This window comes from Oncorhynchus mykiss, chromosome 20, assembly GCF_013265735.2.
Source record: "Oncorhynchus mykiss isolate Arlee chromosome 20, USDA_OmykA_1.1, whole genome shotgun sequence".
In the NCBI taxonomy this organism is placed as follows: domain Eukaryota; kingdom Metazoa; phylum Chordata; class Actinopteri; order Salmoniformes; family Salmonidae; genus Oncorhynchus; species Oncorhynchus mykiss.
In genome coordinates this window covers 17,136,171-17,157,905 of record NC_048584.1, presented here as the reverse complement: position 1 = coordinate 17,157,905, position 21,735 = coordinate 17,136,171, and the positions used below count along the sequence as shown (strand labels likewise).

Below are 21,735 nucleotides of genomic sequence, written 5' to 3'. Positions count from 1 at the left end.
ACATGCTAGCTCCCTGTGGACGTCCTCCCTGAGACTGCATCGGAAATGATCTATCAGGGCCTTGTCATTCCACCCTGCTCCTGCGGCCAAGGTCCTGAACTCCAGGGCAAAGTCCTGCGCGCTCCTCTTCTCCTGGCGCAGGTGGAACAGCCGTTCACCCACCGCATGACCCTCTAGTGGATGGTCAAACACAGCTCGAAATCGGCAGGTGAACTCGGGGTAATGATCCCTCGCCGAGTCCGGACAGTTCCAAACTGCGTTGGCCCACTCGAGAGCTCACCCAGTCAAACAGGAGACGAGGGCGCTCACGCTCTCCTCTCCGGAGGGAGCAGGACGCACGGTAGCCAGGTACAGTTCCAGTTGTAGAAGGAAACCCTGGCACCCCGCCGCCGTTCCATCATACTCCCGTGGGAGCGTCAGCCGAAGAACCCCGGAGCCAGATGCGGTAGCAGGAACAGGAGGTGCTGGAGGAGGGGGTGCTGGAGATGAGGTGGGAAGGCCACTCCTCTCCCATCGATCCATCCTCTCCATCATTTGGTCCATGGCCGAACCAATGCTATGGAGAACGCTGGTATGATGGAGGACCCTTTCCTCCATCGATGGGAGAGGAGATGCGGCTGCTCCTGCTGATTCCATGTTGCGGTGCGGGATTCTGTCACGCGGGACTAGGTGTGTGTGCAGGAATCAGACGCAGAGCGAGAGTAACAGAGTAAAGTGCTTTACTATTGCACACCAAACTGATAAGCCAAGGACACTATACCAGACAACCCAAAACCACAGGGTGTCCAGTATAGAAAATAAAACACCACGACCTAATATGTACACACCTAACAAAAGATCCCGCACAAAACAAGGGCGGGTCAAACTACTACATATAAGGAAGCTAATTAAACCAAAATACACACAGGTGAAACTAATAAGACAAAACCAACAGACAAACGAAAAAGGGATCGGTAGCGGCTAGTAGGACGGTGACGACGACCGCCGAGCACCGCCCGAACAGGCAGAGGTGCCAACTGCGGCGGAAGTCGTGACACGTTGAACGTCTGGGGGTGATGCACTTTCAAATTAGTAATTAGGTTTGTGGTATTGAAAGATTTCACTTTCTCCACTCCTCTGGAAATAATAGCAGCACAAATGTTGCTGGCCTTCTAGGCAGAGTTCCTCTTTCCAGTGTGTGTGTTCTTTTGCCCATCTTAATATTATATTTTTATTGGCCAGTCTGAGATATGGCATTTTCTTTGCAACTCTGCCTAGAAGGCCAGCATCCCGGAGTCGCCTCTTCACTGTTGAAGTTGAGACTGGTGTTTTGTGGGTACTATTTAATGAAGCTGCCAGTTGAGAACTTGTGCGGTGTCTGTTTCTCAAACTAGCACTTTAATGTACTTGTCCTCTTGCTCAGTATTTCTATTCTGGTTAGGGTCCGTTTGCGCTGTTCTGTGAAGGGAGTAGTACACAGCGTTGTACGAGATCTTCAGATTCTTGGACATTTCTGGCATGGAATAGCCTTCATTTCTCAGAACAAGAATAGACTGACGAGTTTCAGAAGAAAGTTATTTGTTTCTGGCCATATTGAGCCTGTAATCGAACCCACAAATGCTGATGCTCCAGATACTCAACTAGTCTAAAGAAGGCCAGTTTTATTGCTTCTTTAAATCAGGACAACAGTTTTTATCTGTGCAAACATAATTGCAAAAGGGTTTTCTAAAATTATAAACTTGGATTAGCTAACACAACGCGCCATTGGAACACAGGAGTGATAGTCGCTGATAATGGGCCTCTGTACGCCTATGTAGATATTCCATTAAAAATCATCCGTTTTCAGCTGCAATAGTCATTTACAACATTAACAATGTCTACACTGTGTTTCTGATCAATTTTATGTTATTTTAATGGACAAAACATGTGCTTTTCTTTCAAAAACAAGGACATTTCTAAGTGACCCCAAGCTTTTGAACTGTGGTGTACCTTATATCCATTTGAAGTCGGAAGTTTACATACACTTTAGCCAACTACATTTAAACTCAGTTTTTCATAATTCCTGACATTTAATCCTAGTAAAATATCCCTGTTTTAGGTTAGTTAGGATCACAACTTTATTTTAAGAATGTGAAATGTCAGAATAATAGTAGAGAGAATCATTTATTTCAGCTTTTATTTCTTTCATCACATTCCCAGTGGGTTAGAAGTTTACATACACTCAATTAGTATTTGGTAGCATTGCCTTTAAAATGTTTAACTTGGGTAAATTGTTCCACAAGCTTCCCACAATAAGTTGGGTGAATTTTGTCCCATTCCTCCTGACAGAGCTAGAGTAACTGAGTCAGGTTTGTAGGCCTCCTTGCTCGCACACGCCTTTTCAGTTCTGCCCACACATTTTCTATAGGATTGAGGTCAGGGCTTTGTGATGGCCACTCAAATACCTTTACTTTGTTGTCCTTAAGCAATTTTGCCACAACTTTGGAAGTATGCTTGGGTCATTGTTCATTTGGAAGACCCATTTGCGACCAAGCTTTAACTTCATGACTGATGTCTTGAGATGTTGCTTCAATATATCCACATCTCATGATGCCATCTATTTTGTGAAGTGCACCAGTCCCTCCTGCAGCAAAGCACCAACATAACACGATGCTGCCACCCCCGTACTTCACGGGTGGGATGGTGTTCTTCGGCTTTCAAGCCTCCCCCTTTTTCCTCCAAACATAACGATGGTCATTATGGCTGAAGAGTTCTATTTTTGTTTCATAAGACCAGAGGACATTTCTCCAAAAAGTACGATCTTTGTCCCCATGTGCAGTAGCAAACTGTAGTTTGGCTTTTTTATGGCGGTTTTGGAGCAGTGGCTTCTTCCTTGCTGAGCGGTCTTTCAGGTTATGTTGATATAGGACTCGTTTTACTGTGGATATAGATACTTTTGTACCCGTTTCCTCCAGCATCTTCACAAGGTCCTTTGCTGTTGTTCTGGGATTGATTCAAATTTTTTCACCAAAGTACATTCATCTCTAGGAGACAGAACACTTCTCCTTCCTGGTGTTTATACTTGCGTACTATTGTTTGTACAGATGAACGTGCTACCTTCAGGAGTTGGGAGCAATTTCCAAAGGTTGAACCAGACCTGTGGAGGGCTATAATTACATTTCTGAGGTCTTGGCTGATTTCTTTTGATTTTCCCATGATGTCAAGCAAAGAGGGACTGCGTTTGAAGGTAGGCCTTGAAATACATCCACAGGTACACCTTCAAATGACTCAAATTATGTCAATTAGCCTATCAGAAGCTTCTAAAGCCATGACATAATTTTCTGGAATTTTCCAAGCTGTTTAAAGGCACAGTCAACTTAGTGTCTGTACACTTTTGACCAACTGGAATTGTGATACAGTGAATTTTAAGTGAAATAATCTGTCTATAAACAAACAATTACTTGTGTCACACGCAAAGTAGATGTCCTAACCGACTTGCCAAAACTATAGTTTGTTTCATGCATGTTAACATTAGATGCCTCCTCCCTAAGTTTGTTTTATTCACTGCTTTAGCACACTCTGCCAACCCGGATGGTCTAGCCGTGTCTGAATCCTGGCTTAGGAAGACCACCAAAAATTCTGAAATCTTCATCCCTAACTACAACATTTTCAGACAAGATAGAACTGCCAAAGTGGGCGGTGTTGCAATTTACTGCAGAGATAGCCTGCAGAGTTCTGTGCTACTATCCAGGTCGATACCCAAACAATTTGAACTTATACTTTTAAAAATCCAACTCTCTAAAAACAAGTCTCTCACCGTTGCTGCCTGCTATAGACCACCTTCTTCCCCCAGCTGTGCTCTGGACACCATATGTGAACTGATTGCCCCCCCTCCATCTTCAGAGCTCGTGCTGCTAGGCGACCTAAACTGGAACATGCTTAACACCCCAGCCATCCTACAATCTAAGCTTGATGCCCTCAATCTCACACAAATTATCAATGAACCTACCAGGTACCACCCCAAAGCCGTAAACACGGGCACCCTCATAGATATCATTCTAACCAACTTGCCCTCTAAGCAATCACTGCCTCATTGCCTGCATCCGTAATGGGTCAGCGGTCAAACGATCTCCACTCATCACTGTCAAAAGCTCCCTGGAACACTTCAGCGAGCAGGCCTTTCTAATCGACCTGGCCGGGGTATCCTGGAAGGATATTGACCTCATCCCGTCAGTAGAGGATGCCTGGTTATTTTTTTTAAATGCCTTCCTCACCATCAGCATGCCCCATTCAAGAAATTTAGAGCCAGGAACAGATATAGCCCTTGATTCTCTCCAGACCTGACTGCCCTTAACCAACACAAAAACATCCTATGGCGTTCTGCATTAGCATCGAACAGCCCCCGTGATATGCAACTTTTCAGGGAAGCTAGAAACCAATATACACAGGCAGTTAGAAAAGCCAAGGCTAGCTTTTTCAAGCAAAAATTTGCCGACTCTTTTCTCTGTATACATCAATGATGTCGCTCTTGCTGCTGATGAGTCTCTGATCCACCTCTACGCAGACGACACCATTCTGTATACTTCTGGCCCTTCTTTGGACACTGTTAACAACCCTCCAGACGAGCTTCAATGCCTACAACCCTCCTTCCGTGGCCTCCAACTGCTCTTAAATACAAATAAAACTAAATGCACGCTCTTCAACCGATCGCTGCCGCACCCTGCCCGCCCGTCCAGCATCACTACTCTGGACGGTTCTAACTTAGAATATGTGGACAAGAGATAAAGGCTAGAGCTGCCGCTTTCAAGGAGCAGGACACTAATCCGGACGCTAACAAGAAATCCCGCTATGCCCTCCGACAAACCATCAAACAGGCAAAGTGTCAATACAGGACTAAGAATGAGTCCTACTACACCGGCTCTGATGCTCGTCGGATGTGGCAGGGCTTGCAAACTATTACGGACTACAAAGGGAAACCCAGCCACGAGCTGCCCAGTGTTGCGAGTCAACATTCACAAGGCCGCGGGGCCAGATGGCTTTCCAGGACACGTACTCAGAGCATGCGCGGACCAACTGGCAAGTGTCTTCACTGACATTTTCAACCTCTCCCTGCCCGAGTCTGTAATACCTACATGTTTCAAGCAGACCACCATAGTCCCTGTGCCCAAGAAAGTGAAGGTAACCTGCTTAAATGACTTCTGCCCCGTAGCACTCACGTTGTTAGCCATGAAGTGCTTAAAACAGCTGGTCATGGCTCACAAAACCAACATTCCAGAAACCCTAGACCCACTTCCATTCGCATACCACCCCAACAGATCCACAGATGACACAATCTCAATCGCAGTTCACACTGCCCTTTCCCACCTGGACAAAAGGAACACCTATGTGAGAATGCTATTCATTGACTACAGCTCAGCATTCAACACCATAGTGCCCTCAAAGCTCATCACTAAGCTAAGGACCCTAGAACTAAACACCTTTCTCTGCAACTGGATCCTGGATTTCCTGACAGGCCTCCCCCAGGTGGAATGCGTTCTTATTCCCCTCCTGTACTCCCTGTTCACTCAGGGCTGCGTGGCCTGATCACAGATAATGATGAGACAGCCTATAGGGAGGAGGTGAGAGACCTGGAAGTGTTGTACAACCTGGAGCAGGTCGAGAGTTCCTTGATGTCCACATCACCAACAAACTATGGTCCAAACACACCAAGACAGTCATGAAGAGGGCACGACAACACCTTTTCCCCCTCAGGAGACTGAAAAGTTTTGGCATGGGTCCCCAGATCCTAAAAAAGTTTTACAGCTGCACCATCAGCAGTGTTCACAATCACAGCCTCTAAAGGCCTATGCAACAGGCACAAGTGCTGGCCACCCTCGCTATATTTGTATATCGCTTCATACTCGTCGCCAAACCCCTTATCTCAGCTCGCTGGTCACTTTAGCATCACCCACCTGTAGCACACGCTCCAGCAGGTATATCTCTCTGGTCACCCCCAAAACCAATTCTTTCTTTGGCCGCCTCTCCTTCCAGTTCTCTGCTGCCAATGTCTGGAACGAACTACAAAAATCTCTGAAACTGGAAACACTTATCTCCCTCACTAGCTTTAAGCACCAGCTGTCAGAGCAGCTCACAGATTACTGCACCTGTACATAGCCCACCTATAATTTAGCCCAAACAACTACCTCTTTCCCTACTGTATTTATTTTATTTATTTATTTTGCTCCTTTGCACCCCATTATTTTTATTTCTACTTTGCACATTCTTCCACTGCAAATCTACCATTCCAGTGTTTTACTTGCTATATTGTATTTACTTTGCCACCATGGCCTTTTTTTTGCCTTTACCTCCCTTATCTCACCGCATTTGCTCACATCGTATATAGACTTTTAGTTTCTACTGTATTATTGACTGTATGTTTGTTTTACTCCATGTGTAACTCTGTGTCGTTGTATGTGTCGAACTGCTTTGCTTTATCTTGGCCAGGTCGCAATTGTAAATGAGAACTTGTTCTCAACTTGGTTAAATAAAGGTGAAATAAAATAAAAATAAATAAATATAAAAATTGAGTTGCTTGCCATGCACCTGGCCTATGGGTCATCCATCCAATTCATTCTCATCTCTCCATACTCACATGCACAGTGCAGATATACATATAAACACCTGCCCCAGGTCCCCAATACACTTACAGACATACAAACAGACCTGCCCTATTAGCTTCTATAAGTCAACTTATTGTAGTTCTCACACATGCACACACACAACCGACACACACTCACCCCATACCACTGACCTAGCTTGCAGGTTCTCCAGCTCCAGGCTCCTCTCCCGCTCCAGCTTGGAAAGGGCGTCTTTGTGGCGGCGGGTCTCCTGGTGGAAGTGGTCCTCAGCGTGGAGCTCCTGCTCCTTGAGCTGCTCCTCTAGGGCATTAGCCCGGTGCACCAGCTGCAGGTTCTCCTGGCGGAGCCTTGTGTGCTGCTCCCCGCTGGCCTCCGAGTCCTTCTCCAGCTCTGCTGCACGACGCTCCAGCAGGAGCACCTGGGAGAGGGACAGAGCAGTGCTGTTTGTTTAATAGGAGGGGGGGGGGGGCGCTAATCTTCAGAGTCTTTACAAGGTGTTATGTGGTACAACAGTGTGTGGAACTGACATGTTTTTTTTGTAGCATTTAAGTGATGTTTTTGAGAACTACATTATATTTGCTTTGATGTTCAGTGCTGTATAATATGGTGCTATTGTGCTGTTTGATGCTGAACTCTTTCTTTACATTAATATTCAGTGCTGTATACTGCTGTTTGATACTGTTGATAAACTCTGTGTGATGCTGTATAATGTTATGATGCCGTGTTGTGATGTTGAACTCTGACCTTCTCAGTGATGTCGGTGTCGGCCAGATCCAGTATGTCCCGGGACAGTTCGCCCATGCTGTCCAGCGTCATGGAGCTGTTCCGGAGGTGTCTGGAACACCGGAGAGGAAATATGATAAATGGTTTTCATAAAGAAAGCCCTGTTTTGCCCCTGACAGCTTTTGCTAATCCACACCAGACTTAGCTTGTTATGTTTATCCCAAAAATACAACATTTTCACATTCAATTTAAAATAATATTCTACAGAATTAATTCAACGAATACATTTTGACCTACCGTGCTACTTTCTTGCTGGACAGCCTCTTGCTGGAGCTGAATGGAAACCAGACAGGAAACCAGTCAGGAAGAGAGAAAGTATAAGAGGAAAGAGACACTGTCCATCTCCTAGTGTCCCTCTTTCCTAGTACCCACCCCCTCATCCCTCGCTCCAAAAAGCAGAGAGAGGATATACTGAGAGGATAGGTTCCGAAAGTATGGTACATGTTCATATGCACATCCGAGTACTCACACACGCAACCAGGGTCATTGGGGTCATTAGGTCACTCAACAGCAGTTGTTTTAAAATGTGTTGCAACAGGAAACAAACATGCATGTTTCTTATTGGACACGTGTGAGGCAGGCCTAGTCCCTCCTTGTTACAGTCCATTTTCTTATGTTATGTGCCTAATGAACACAACCCAGGCACAAAAATATATATTTTTTTTATCAGCACTCATTGAACAGGCACAAGATGATTAAGTCTATTTGTAAGGTTGCAATGGAATACTTGAAATGGAACATGAGAGCAATCACATAAGACATACACCAATCCTAATTTTATCTCGGCAGGCTTTTTATTTGAGAGAAACGGTGGTTGACCCTGCTCAGTCAATCGACTGCTCTTCCCTCTGCCAGCCTTTATTTAGCTGACTCGACGGTTAACCCGTCAACTTCTAGAGAATCTTTGTTTTCATTTCAATAATTTACTATCTGTGATTTGCTTTATGCCTGCTTAAGATTGATGTGCTTGATCTGATATGCTTGATCCATTTTTACTGCAGCTCTCTGACCCCCTGATTGCTGATTCATTAACCCATATTTCTAACCTGACGATTATATCTGGTACTGTCCCCAAGGTTTGGATGGAGGCCCATGTACTCCACCTTCAGGTGGTGACCCTTGTGACCTAAATAATTATTGGCCTATTTCTAAACTTTCTTGCCTAGCAAAAATATTAGAATCCTTGATTCATTCTCAGCTACGATCTTTCTTATCTTTGAAATATATTCTAAATGTACATCAGTTGGGTTTTAAACCAGATCATATAGCACTATCTCTGCTGCCTCCCTAGTTATAAATGTGGTTAACTGTACGGATAAAAGGCAACATTGTGCTGCCCTCTTCATTGACATGAAGAGGGCAGCACTATACACACACGTACACATGGATTTTGTGTTGTAGATATGTGGTAGTGGAGTATGGGCCTGAGTGCACACATTTAGTGTGTTGTGAACTCTGTAATGAATGTATTGTAATGTTTTTAAAATTGTATAACTGCTTTAATTTTGTCGGACCCCAGGAAGGGATCCATAATAAATACAAATGTCAAAGGCTTTCGATAGTGTTGATCACTCACTGCTAATTCAGAGGCTTTCTTCAAATTGGCCTAGACAAGGCTGCATGTAACTGGTTAAAAAAATGACTTAACAGCTAATGGGGATCCTAATAAAATACCAAAAATGTATATCTACCGATGGTGTTAAATCAGGTTTTCTGGATATTACGAAAGGTGTACCTCAGAGGTCGATTCATGGTCCTGTACTTTTTACTGTTTAGATTAACAATATCGAGTTGTCTGTAAAAAATTATAACCTGCACTTGTATGCCGATTATACTGTTGTGTGTGCTATTGCCCCCACGGTTCTATGCTCTATCTGAACTACAGACTGCCTTCCTTGTATTAGAAAAAAAAACTTTATTGACCTGAAATGTGTACTGAATGCTGATAAAACTAAGTATATACTGTTCTCTAGAGCGCATAAAAATAAGTCTGATGATTTAAGCATATGTATTTTGGATGGTGTCCATATTGATCGTGTCCATGCTTACAAATAACTGGGCATTTGGATAGATGAAAAGCTGTCGTTTAAAAAGCATATTGCAGAGTTAGTTAAGAAGCTGAGAATAAAAATAGCATTTTTCTATAGAAAAAGGTCCTACCTCTCGCTAAATAGTAGAAAGCAGATCATTCAGTTGACGTTCGTATTGGTCCAAGACTATGGTGATATCATCTATATGAACGCAGCTGACACTTCAGCCGTTAGATGCAGTTTATCATAGCACACTGCGCTGTAAATTGGGCAAACATTTTTGTTCTCATCACTGCATTCACTGCAACCAGAAAGTTGGTTGGCCCTCTTTGATGTCACTTAGCTTGATACATTGCTATGTGTTCATTTATAAAGCCCTTTTACAAAAAGTCCCACTATACCTAACATCATTACTAAACTTTAGATACACGAGTTACCACGCCCGGTCTCTGGGATGGCTAACTGTGGAAATTCCTTTGGTCTCTACTGAGTTCGGTAAATCAGCTTTAAGTTTTCTTGCACCTTTGTGGAACAATCTTTCTTAAATATTAGGTTCTGGTGGCTCTAAGGCAATTCAGAAGGCTGATTGAGAACTTTATTACTGACGAAAGTGTGTTTTTAACGACTGTAATTTAGGGCTCATCTGTAAGAGACCTTGGTCTGTGTGACTCCCTGATAAAACAAAGGTTCAAACCATTGCAATTGACATCACTCACCTGTGAAGTTATTTCAGATTTAGCATTATTTTTTTAATCTTTTTTTTTTTACATTTGTCACTGCACAGATGGAATTCTTTCCATGAGCTTGACAGGATGTGAGATACAGTATGTATATATGAAACGTATAAGGCATGCACTGATATGAGCAATGGGAACTCCGTGCAAGCCTTCTGTTGGCCACATAGCACCAACAGCTAGAGAAAAGCATGACAGTCCACCAAACTCAGTTTAAAAACAACTATAACCTTATGAATCCTATTATAACAATACAGTACAGATACAATGAGCAAGCCTGAGTTTGAGTGAGAGGTTCTCCCCAAAACAAGCTGAGTCAAGCCAAACACCAATTCTGTCAAAACACCACAACTCACACACAAACGTGCACTGAAGAGTGAAGATGAGTGGAGCGAGTGAGATGTGTGTGACGAACCTATTCAAAAACACACAAACACCATCATAATCTGTGCATGTGTCTGACTATTTGACATTAAACACAGCACGCATGTGCGCATCTTACCAATTGAACATAACAGGACAGCACATGCACAGACAACTAAAGTAATGTGTGTTTCCTTGTCAACACACACACACACACACACACACACACGCACACACACGGGTAACCTTAGTGGTGGTGAGAAGTGTTACCTATTCATCTCTAGGAAATTGAGGCGAGTGGAGAGGTCCTCCAGGCGAGAGATTTGTTTGTGACATTGGTTACAGAAAAAGTCCAGCGCCTCCTCCCTAAGGAAGCTCTGAAAGCTTGCAGGGAGAGTAGTTGGGGCGCTGGGGAGAGGAAGAGAGGGGGGGAAAGGAGAGGGAGTGAGTGACAGAAAAGTGGGGTGCACAGTGAGGAAGCTTTGGGGATCAAGAGCGCAGGATTATCAGAGTTTGTGAAAAGTGAGACAAATTGGGCTGTGGGGTTTACTGAAAGGTTGGATTCCATCTAAGCGTTGTTGCATCCGAGGTTTCGTCCTGTCATTGGGCTCACTTTAATACACTGAGTGTACAAAACATTAAGAACACCTGCTCTTTCATTGACATAGATTGACCAGGTGAATACAGGTGAAAGTTATGATCCCTTATTGATGTCACTTGTTAAATCCACTTCAAATCAGTGTAGATGAAGGAGAGAAGACCAGTTAAAAGAAGGATTTTTAAGCCTCGAGACAATTGAGACATGGATTGTGTGCCATTCAGAGGGTGAGTGGGCAAGACAAAAGATTTAAGTGCCTTTGAACCGGGTATGGTAGTAGGTGCCAGGCGCACCGGTTTGTGTCAAGAACTGCAACGCTGCAGGGTTTTTCACACTCAACAATTTCCTGTGTGTATCAAGAATGGTCCACCACCCAAAGAACATCCAGCCAACTTGACACAACTGTGGGAAGAATGTGTCAACATGGGCCAGCATCCCTGTGGAATGCGTTCAACACCTAATAGAGTCCATTCCCTGATGACTTTGAGGCTGTTCTGAGTGCAAAAGGTGGGTGTGCAACTCAATATTAGGAAGGTATAGTGAAGGACACTAATGTGAAGTAACAGCTGCAGTAGGTTATGTATGTGTGTGTTGCAGTAGTAGTGACGCAACAGTGTGTGTTTGTAGACAGAGTGGCAGTGAAGCAGCAGTGTACCGTCTCTAGGTGTGTGTGTGTTTGTCTTGTAAGACGAGGAGAGTGGTTAACATCCTGTGTGTACAGAGGTGTCGTTTACACACATCTGTGTGAAAGTGGTCAGATCAATTTTACACTTCAGCTTTGACCAGTAGTACGTCTCTTGGCATCACAGCACACAGCACTGCACTAACCACAATGCTCCTGCAACACACTGTAAATCACAATGGACTGATTCAAACTGGCTTAGTGCCCATTAATTCTATTTGGAAGGAAGTTATGGTTGTAACGTTGAATTACCGAGGGGAACAAAGGTTTAGTATTACTTGTAACTCAGAAGGAATCAATAAAGCCAAGCCATTTAGGCCAGTTTATTTCCATATTGTGACCGAGAGAGAAAATCTAGGTAGTTAGCTGGCTAAGAGCTTGGGAAAATATCACGCAAATGGGAATTACGCATTATCCGGCTTAGCGTCTCTGATGAAAACAAAGCGTAAGAGAAGAAGGGGGTGGAATGACCGCAGAAAAACAAGAGGAAGTGCTCAGGAGTGTTCAGGCAGAGCAGTACCGTGTCAGAGGAAGGAGAGAGGGGAGTGAGTGTTCTGGTGTGGTCAGGTGAAACAGACACTTATCCATATTGGCCGCCTCAACCCGCAGCTTTGTTAGGCAGCATATGGAAAGCCTGTAACTTTCAATTTTGTCTGAATTCCATTCCAGAAACATGGCTCTGTTTGCCCTTGATAACTGGATGTGTGAAAGTATATGGTGTGAAGTAGCTCTGCCTGCCCTTCAAACCATTTTTTTTTTATATAAATAAGTTTGCACCATATTGCTTTCACCTGCCTAGTCCTTTCAGATACCTCAGAGCGAGCAATGAAGGGCAGAGAGAAGGGAGCAAGTTTTTCCAGCCAGTGTCCTCAGCTTCACTGAGTAAGCAACAACAGGGAGAGAGAGTGTGAGTAAGTGAAATTTGCCCATGTTCCCTTTTATCTCACCCTTCAGGAACAGGAGGCAGCAGGGGTGGAATGGGAAGGACGTCTCCAGAGAGGCCTTGTCATGTTTGACCTCCAGTCTTTCCAAACATATAGCCAGTCAGTCTGGTTATAACAGCACCGGGGGAGGTTGTGACTGTTAAAATGTAGCTAATTAAATCTACCCTGCTACTCAATCCAGCAGGACAACAATTTCCCTGTTAGCAGACAGGAGCCAATGACAAAGACTACTAACAACTGTGTTTGACTTTAGAGGTGATATCCTAGGATTAAATAATATTATCGTTGGTAACAATATGGCAGATACTGTGGGTGACCTTCATCAGACATCTCCGTTTTCAACTGATTAGTGGTACTAAGCCTAGCCTACATATTCCTATACGTCACAGTCATACTTGGAGTGCTTAGTTGGTGTGGGCCATTGACTGGGTCCGTTCTTTAAGGGTGGTCTGTACCTGGGAGAGAGTAGCAGGGAGGAGCAGTTGTTCTGGTCCAGAGTCTGGAGGTGGGATGAGTCTCCCTCTCCATCTGTCCCCTCCTCAGTGGTGTCCAGCAGCAGCTCCGAGGTGTTGCTTTCCCCAAAGTCCTCAAAGTGCTCCTCCTCCCTGCCGATCACTGTCACCAGGGAGAGGCTGTGCAGCTCTGAGCTCAAGGAGAACCTGAGGGAGAGAGGGAACAGGGGGAATAAGAATGAGTGTGTATAAAAGAGAGAAAGAGAAAAATAGGAGAACAATAGCCTTTCAGGTACACACAGCAAACCTATTAAAAAAAAAAGTATTTTCCTGCACTTAGCCAATTTAGGAGGAACTGGATTCTGTGTGAATGCTGTCAGGGGTGGAAATGCAGGTAAATGCTGGTACACCTTGTTTGATCATTTACAGGCTTCATGGTTTGTGGTTCTATGCATCTACTATGCATTCAGAAAATATTCAGACCCCTTGACTTTTTCCACATTCTGTTACGTTGCAGCCTTATTCAAAAATGTATTAAAATATTTTTTTCGTCAACCATCAACACACAATACCCCATAATCACAAAGCGAAAACAGGTTTTTAGAAATGTTTGCAAATCTATACAAAATAAACCCAGAAATACCTAATTTACATAAGTATTCAGACCCTTTGCTATTAGACTCGAAATTGAGTTTAGATGCATCCTGTTTCCATTGACCATCCTTGAGATGTTTCTACAACTTTATTGGAGTCCACCTGTGGGAAATTCAATTGATTGGACATGATCTGGAAAGGCACACATCTGTCTATATACAGTCACACAGTTGACAGTGCATGTCAGTGCAAAAACTAAGCCATGAGGTCGGAAAAATTGTCCGTAGAGCTCCGAGACAGGATTTTGTTGAGGCACAGATCTGGGGAAGGGTACCAAAAATGTATACAGCATTGAAGGTCCCCAAGAACGCAGTGGCCTCCATCATTCTTAAATGGAAGAAGTTTGGAACCACCACAACTTTTCCTAGAGCTGGCCGCACGGCCAAACTGAGCAATCGGGAAAGAAGGACCTTGGTCAGGGAGGTGACCAAGAACCCAATGGTCACTCTGACAAAGCTTCAGAGTTTCTCTGTGGATATGGATAACCTTCCAGAAGGACCACCATCTCTGCAGCACTCCACCAATCAGGCTTTAATGGCCAGACAGAAGCAACTCCTCAGTAAAAGGCACATTATAGCCCGCTTAGAGTTTGCCAAAAGGCACTTAAAGGACGCAGACCATGAGAAACAAGATTCTCTGATTTGATGAAACCAAGATTGAACTCTTTGGCCTGAATGCCAAGAGTTATGTCTGAAGGAAACCTGGCACCATCCCTACGGCGAAGCATGGTGGCGGCAGCATCATGCAGTGGGGATGTTTTTCAACAGCAGGGACTGGGAGACTAGTGAGGATAGAGGCAAAGATGAACAGAGCAAAGTACAGCAAGATCCTTGATGAAAACCTGCTCCAGAGCGCTCAGGACCTCAGGCCGGGGTGAAGGTTCACCTTCCAACAGGACAACGACCCTAAGCACACAGCCATGACAACGCAGGAGTGGCTTCGGGACAAGTCTCTGAATGTCCTTGAGTGGCCCAGCCAGAACCTGCAATTGAACCCGATTGAACATCTCTGGAGAGACCTGAAAATAGCTGTGCTGCAACGTTCCCCATTCAACCTGACAGAGCTTAAGAGAATCTGCAGAGGAGAATGGAATAAACTCCCCAAATACAGCTGTGCCAAGCTTGTAGTGTCATACCCAATAAGACTCAAGGCTGTAATCGCTGCCAAATGTGCGTCAACAAAGTACTGAGTAAAGGGTCTGAATACTTGTGCGAATGTAATATTTAAGATTCTTATTTTTAATAGATTTGCAAAAAATTCTAAAAATCTATTTTTGCTTTTCATTATGGGGTATTGTGTGAAGATCGATGAGGGAAAAAAACGATTTTATCCATTTTAGAATAAGGCTTGTGGAAAAAGTCAAGGGGTCTGAATACTTTCCGAATGCACTGTACATGTATGTGTGATTGTGAACAGCCCGTTCCACAAATCTCATGCACACTTATGAGGCTTTAGCTAAAGTAAGGTTGAGTTAAGTTAGAGTCTCTCATCTATTACTGTTTATTGTAGCTGGGGATTTTAACAAAGTTAATTTGAGAACAAGGCTACCTAAATTCTATCAGCATTTCGATTGCAGTACACGAACGAGTAACACGCTCGACCATTGCTACTCCAACTTCCGCGATGCATACCTTTTGGCAAATCTGACCACCTTGTTGCTCCCCTCCTATTCGCAGAAACTAAAACAGGAAGCGCCCATGCTTTGGTCTATCCAACGCTGGTCTGACCAATCGGATTCCACGCTTCAAGACTAACTTTTACAGGTGCACAATCGAGAGCATCCTGTCGGGCTGTATCACCGCCTGGTACGGCAACAGCACCGCCCACAACCGCAGGGCTCTCCAGAGGGTGGTGCGGTCTGCACAAAACATCACCGGGGGCAAACTACCTGCCCTCCAGGACACCTACAACACACGATGTCACAGGAAGGAAAAAAATATCATCAAGGACAACAACCACCCGAGCCCCCAGCTACAATAAACAGTAATAGATGCCTGTTCACCCCGCTTCCATCCAGAAGGCGAGGTCAGTACAGGTGCATCAAAGCTGGGACCGAGAGACTGAAAACAGCTTCTCTCTCAAGGCCATCAGACTATTAAATAGCCATCACTAGCACAAGCAAGTAGCAATTCAACCCAACATTCAGACCCACTTACCCACTACTCAGCCCAACACTGAGGTCCCTAGTAAGGTCCCGCACATAGAGGGCGGGTGAGGAGAGAGACCGCATCTTTAAACGCTGTCCGCTGCCCCCACGTCTCAACCTCGGAGCAACTGAGGTCTGTCTCAAACAACCTCCAGCCAACCAGAGCGGAATCCTGAACACTCATTGGCTACACCAACCCGAGTAGTACTGCCCAGTTCTCCAGTTAAGAGACAATCCCAAAGACCTTGTCCACTCGAGATCAGTCTACTGTCCCCAGAAAATTGTAATTTAAATTGCACTCTTCTTTCCTTGCAGTGGATGTTTAAAACCTTTCTGGGATAGGGGGCAGTGTTTTCACATCCGGATAAAAAGCGTGCCCAAAGTAAACTGCCTGCTACTAAGTCCCCGAAGCTAGGATATGCATATAATTAGTATATTTGGATAGAAAACACTCTAAAGTTTCTAAAACTGTTAATAATGTCTGTGAGTATAACAGAACTAATTTGGCAGGCGAAACCCAGAGCACAATCCATCCAGGGATTTTTTTGTTGTTGATGTCACTGTTTTTTACAATGGGTTTCTATGGGAGACCTGGTTTTATTAGACATCCACTAGATGTCAACAGTCTTTAGAAATTGTTCGATGCTTTTCTTTTGAGAAATGAAGAAGTAGGGCTGTTCTTTGTAGGTGTCACTCTGAAGGGCTTTAGTCTTTTGTTGCGCGTGAACGGGAGCGGCTTCACGTTGTTTTTATCCGGTATTAGAAACAGTTTATTCCGTCTTAAATTGAATTGTTTATTTACATTTTAGGATACCTGAGGTTGGATTAGGAACATTGTTTGAAATGTTTGGACCAAGTTTATAGGTAAGTTACTAGACACTTAGTAGTCATGTTGGAACCAGTGTATTTCTGAATCAAATGCGCCAAATAAATGGACATTTTGGGGATATAAAGAAGGAATTTATTGAACAAAACGACCATTCATTGTGTCACTGAGACATTTGAGATGATTGCAAAAAGAAGAAGATCTTCAAAGGTAAGGCATTTATTTTTGGCCTATTATGTATTTTGTGTCGTACCTGCCTGGTTGGAAAATTATTTTCATGTGTTTGTATGCGGGGCGCTGTCCTCAGATAATCGCATGGTTTGCTTTCGCCGTAAAGCCTTTTTGAAATCTGACACAGCGGCTGGATTAACAAGAAGTTAAGCTTTATTTTGATGTATTACACTTATATTTCCGTGAAGGTTGAATATTGATATTTCTGTAGTTTGAATTTGGCGCACTACAATTTCACTGGATGTTGTCAAATCAATCTCGCTAATGGGATTCAAGCGGGATTCGTGCTTAGGGATCCCTAAGAGATTTTAATTAATAGGTTCCCACCAATGTGGGCGACTAGAAAGTGTTCATCACAGTTTGTCCTCACAAATGATCAGTACTCACAAGTGACCAGTCGGTCATTCCCTGTTATACCATGGGCTCTTCCTCGTAGACTTGAGACAAGATGGGAAGGCAGGCTGTGAGTGCCTGAGGGTTAATCAAATTTAGGGCTAAACAGGGGCACCAGGCAAGCGCAGTGACTGGCCAGGGCCCAGCCTAGTGAGGGGACGCTGGGGTAGGACAGGACGGGTGGATGGGGTAGGGTGGGTAATCCTGTTAAACTCCTAATCCCCAGCCAAGAGCCAAGGTATCCCCAGTCAAGGCATTCAAGGACTAGGTTTGATGGGAAGTTGTGAAGTCATCAGACTTGCTAGAGGAACAATATAGAAGCAATAGAGAACAAAATAGGAAAGGCCCATCCCCCACATTTGCTATGTCATGACATACCTGGACCACGTTTTGAGATGTGCCGTTTGTTCTGTAGATCTTAAATTAAATTAAGTGAAATTAAGTGAAAAGGGCACTGGAGTGCCCTGGAGGTTAAACATTACTGACACAGTGTTGAGTCATCGTGTGTGGAAATAGGAAATTAGTCTCGTTGTTAATGCAAGAGCACATGATTGAGGCAGGAGTGTGTTGTTATTGTGCTGATTTGCTTAATTTGTTTTGTTTACCTTTACCTCTGATGGTCAAAGGTGACTATTGATCACAGCGCTGCCAATTGTAAACCTTTTTACACTGACATCAAAATTTCAAACAATGTTCCTAATCCAACCTCAGGTATCCTAAAATGTGACATCAACTCAAAATGGTTGTGGTTGGTTTCTGTAATTCACCTGCAGTGATCACCTGCTGTGACAGACAGGACAACACAGGAAATGTGGAACTTAAAGAAGGAACTGAGTTGAAACGCAGACAAATCTGCCTCAGGGAAGCCTGAGATTACCACCTTAAACTGAAGTTAGAAAGTTATATAAGAAAACACCTGTATGGAAAGAGTAACAGGAGCATGATCTGACATAGTTAGCAGAGTAGAAAAGGGATGTCAGATAGACTGCCGTTTGGCAGTGGACTATATTTCCATTCAAAATGTGTCAACAAGTTGCCTGACAAGATTCAACACAGAGAAAGGTCAACATTTACTGAAAGTAATTTATTTCAGGGGAGGTTCAGCCCTGGAGAGCCAGGGGAAGACCTTCCATAATTACTGCCAAATCGCTAACAGTGCAGGACTGCTGAAACAGGATCAAGTGGAAGTGTCAGAGTCTCTGCCGGCCTGGGCTTTGGCCTCCTTCAGCATGAAGGAAAGAGGTGTCAGGTAGCAGAGGAGGGAAGATGGGGCCCTCCAGAAAAAAAAAGGAAAAAAGTGAAAAAAGCAAACTCCACACTTCCTGGAATTTAAGGCTCAGCTGTGAACAGGAAGTCCAAACACATCCCCCCCAATCCGTCATCAACCCGGAGAGCTGGGTAACGCAATCAGCAGACAAGGCCTTATATGCCCCTACACTTCCTCCTCCCTCGTGACAGACCCCAGCACTACATGCAAAGACAACTCATAAATGCGCTCAGAATAAAGACCCCAAACAGCAGCTATTGTATTTACTTACACGGAGGGCAGACACCCTCTCTCTTTCATATAGCAGATTGATATGGTCAACCTATAGGCCTAAAGTAAAATCAAGTTAATATAGTCGAAGCCTACATCAAAAATCGCTTGATGTAGGCTAAATTTCTTCAATTAGTATCAAACACTTAACAGAGATATCTGGAACGTAAAAAGGACATTGTCAAGTGGGGTGGCAGATAGCCTCGTGGTTAGAGCGTTGGGCCAGTAACCGAAAAGTTCCTAGATCGAATCCCCGAGGTGAAAATCTGTTGTTCTGCCCCTGAGAACAAGGCAGTTAACCCACTGTTCCTAGGCCGTCACTGTAAATAAGAAATGGTTCTTAACTGACTTGCCTAGTTAAATAAAGTTAAAAGGAGAAAACAAAGTGACTGTCCCAAACAGGTGTCAGCCACTAATCTGGCTGCAAAATCAGGTGGGTGGGGGTGAGGGAACACACTACATAGTGCCCACAACTAGACTAATCATCATCTCCTCATTCTAGCATTTGACCCAATTAATGCATTAGGGGTGGACCCAATCAAACAAATCCTCAGATGAAGAGCACATGATGACAATGTTAATACGTTTTCAGTATTTGCCCTAAGGGGCAATGTGTCTAGTTATTGCCCCTAAGGGTACAACTAAAGTTGAACTGACTTGAATCAAATATGTTGGGCTTTGATAATACTCCAAAAACAGGCAAAAGGTGCCTTCCCCTAAACATAAAACATAATTAACATGTAACCTATTTGAGTTTAGGTAAAAAGCCAAAAAACATTAAGTGAACGATCCCCGTCAAGGGAGGAGCTGATCTTTTGTATGACAGCAAAACATTTGTATGATGACTATAACATTTGTTGACACCTTCTATTCTTGCACATTATCTCATAAAACGCTTATTTCAACACTGTCTGCTCAGGCAAATGTTCCAAGCCAATATGGAATATTTTTAAAATGGTCATACCAAGGATAATATACATAAAAATATATCCTTCCTGTTTGGCCCTGTCCGGGGGTGTCCTCGGATGGGGCAACAGTGTCTCCTGACCCCTCCTGTCTCAGCCTCCAGTATTTATGCTGCAGTAGTTTATGTGTCGGGGGGCTAGGGTCAGTTTGTTATATCTGGAGTACTTCTCCTGTCCTATTCGGTGTCCTGTGTGAATCTAAGTGTGCGTTCTCTAATTCTCTCCTTCTCTCTCGGAGGACCTGAGCCCTAAGACCATGCCCCAGGACTACCTGACATGATGACTCCTTGCTGTCCCCAGTCCACCTGGCCGTGCTGCTGCTCCAGTTTCAACTGACCTGAGCCCTAGGACCATGCCCCAGGACCACCTGACATGATGACTCCTTGCTGTCCCCAGTCCACCTGACCGTGCTGCTGCTCCAGTTTCAACTGTTCTGCCTTATTATTATTCGACCATGCTGGTAATTTATGAACATTTGAACATCTTGGCCATGTTCTGTTATAATCTCCACCCGGCGCAGCCAGAAGAGGACTGGCCACCCCACATAGCCTGGTTCCTCTCTAGGTTTCTTCCTAGGTTTTGGCCTTTCTAGGGAGTTTTTCCTAGCCACCGTGCATCTACACCTGCATTGCTTGCTGTTTGGGGTTTTAGGCTGGGTTTCTGTACAGCACTTTGAGATCAAATCAAATCAAATCAATCAAATCAAATTTTATTTGTCACATACACATGGTTAGCAGATGTTAATGCGAGTGTAGCGAAATGCTTGTGCTTCTAGTTCCGACAATGCAGTAATAACAAGTAATCTAACTAACAATTCCAAAACTACTGTCTTGTACACAGTGTAAGGGGATAAAGAATATGTACATAAGGATATATGAATGAGTGATGGTACAGAGCAGCATAGGCAAGATACAGTAGATGGTATCGGGTACAGTATGTACAAATGAGATGAGTATGTAAACAAAGTGGCATAGTATAGTATAAAGTGGCTAGTGATACATGTATTACATAAGGATACCGTCGATGATATAGAGTACAGTATATACGTATGCATATGAGATGAATAATGTAGGGTAAGTAACATTTATATAAGGTAGCATTGTTTAAAGTGGCTAGTGATATATTTACATCATTTCCCATCAATTCCCATTATTAAAGTGGCTGGAGTTGAGTCAGTGTCAGTGTGTTGGCAGCAGCCACTCAGTGTTAGTGGTGGCTGTTTAACAGTCTGATGGCCTTGAGATAGAAGCTGTTTTTCAGTCTCTCGGTCCCAGCTTTGATGCACCTGTACTGACCTCGCCTTCTGGATGATAGCGGGGTGAACAGGCAGTGGCTCGGCTGGTTGATGTCCTTGATGATCTTTATGGCCTTCCTGTGACATCGGGTGGTGTAGGTGTCCTGGAGGGCAGGTAGTTTGCCCCCGGTGATGCGTTGTGCAGACCTCACTACCCTCTGGAGAGCCTTACGGTTGAGGGCGGTGCAGTTGCCATACCAGGCGGTGATACAGCCCGCCAGGATGCTCTCGATTGTGCATCTGTAGAAGTTTGTGAGTGCTTTTGGTGACAAGCCGAATTTCTTCAGCCTCCTGAGGTTGAAGAGGCGCTGCTGCGCCTTCTTCACGATGCTGTCTGTGTGAGTGGACCAATTCAGTTTGTCTGTGATGTGTATGCCGAGGAACTTAAAACTTGCTACCCTCTCCACTACTGTTCCATCGATGTGGATAGGGGGGTGTTCCCTCTGCTGTTTCCTGAAGTCCACAATCATCTCCTTAGTTTTGTTGACGTTGAGTGTGAGGTTATTTTCCTGACACCACACTCCGAGG

The 21,735-nt window shown here is 44.1% G+C and overlaps 1 protein-coding gene across 3 annotated transcripts in view; it reads right to left on the bottom strand.

Annotated features, from left to right (window-relative positions):
- The window catches only part of LOC110499073 (rab11 family-interacting protein 3), a 124,781-nt gene that overhangs the window by 19,037 nt on the left and 84,009 nt on the right, over positions 1–21,735 (bottom strand). For 2 of the 3 annotated variants that reach the window (XM_021575951.2, XM_036955907.1), the window contains 5 exons: positions 13,165–13,368; positions 10,756–10,893; positions 7,596–7,631; positions 7,320–7,410; positions 6,749–6,993 (listed from right to left, as the gene is read on the bottom strand). In XM_021575951.2, the coding sequence (XP_021431626.2) occupies positions 6,749–6,993; positions 7,320–7,410; positions 7,596–7,631; positions 10,756–10,893; positions 13,165–13,368 (714 nt within the window). The remainder of the gene's footprint in view (positions 1–6,748; positions 6,994–7,319; positions 7,411–7,595; positions 7,632–10,755; positions 10,894–13,164; positions 13,369–21,735) is intronic. The other variant, XM_021575952.2, reaches the window with a different exon arrangement.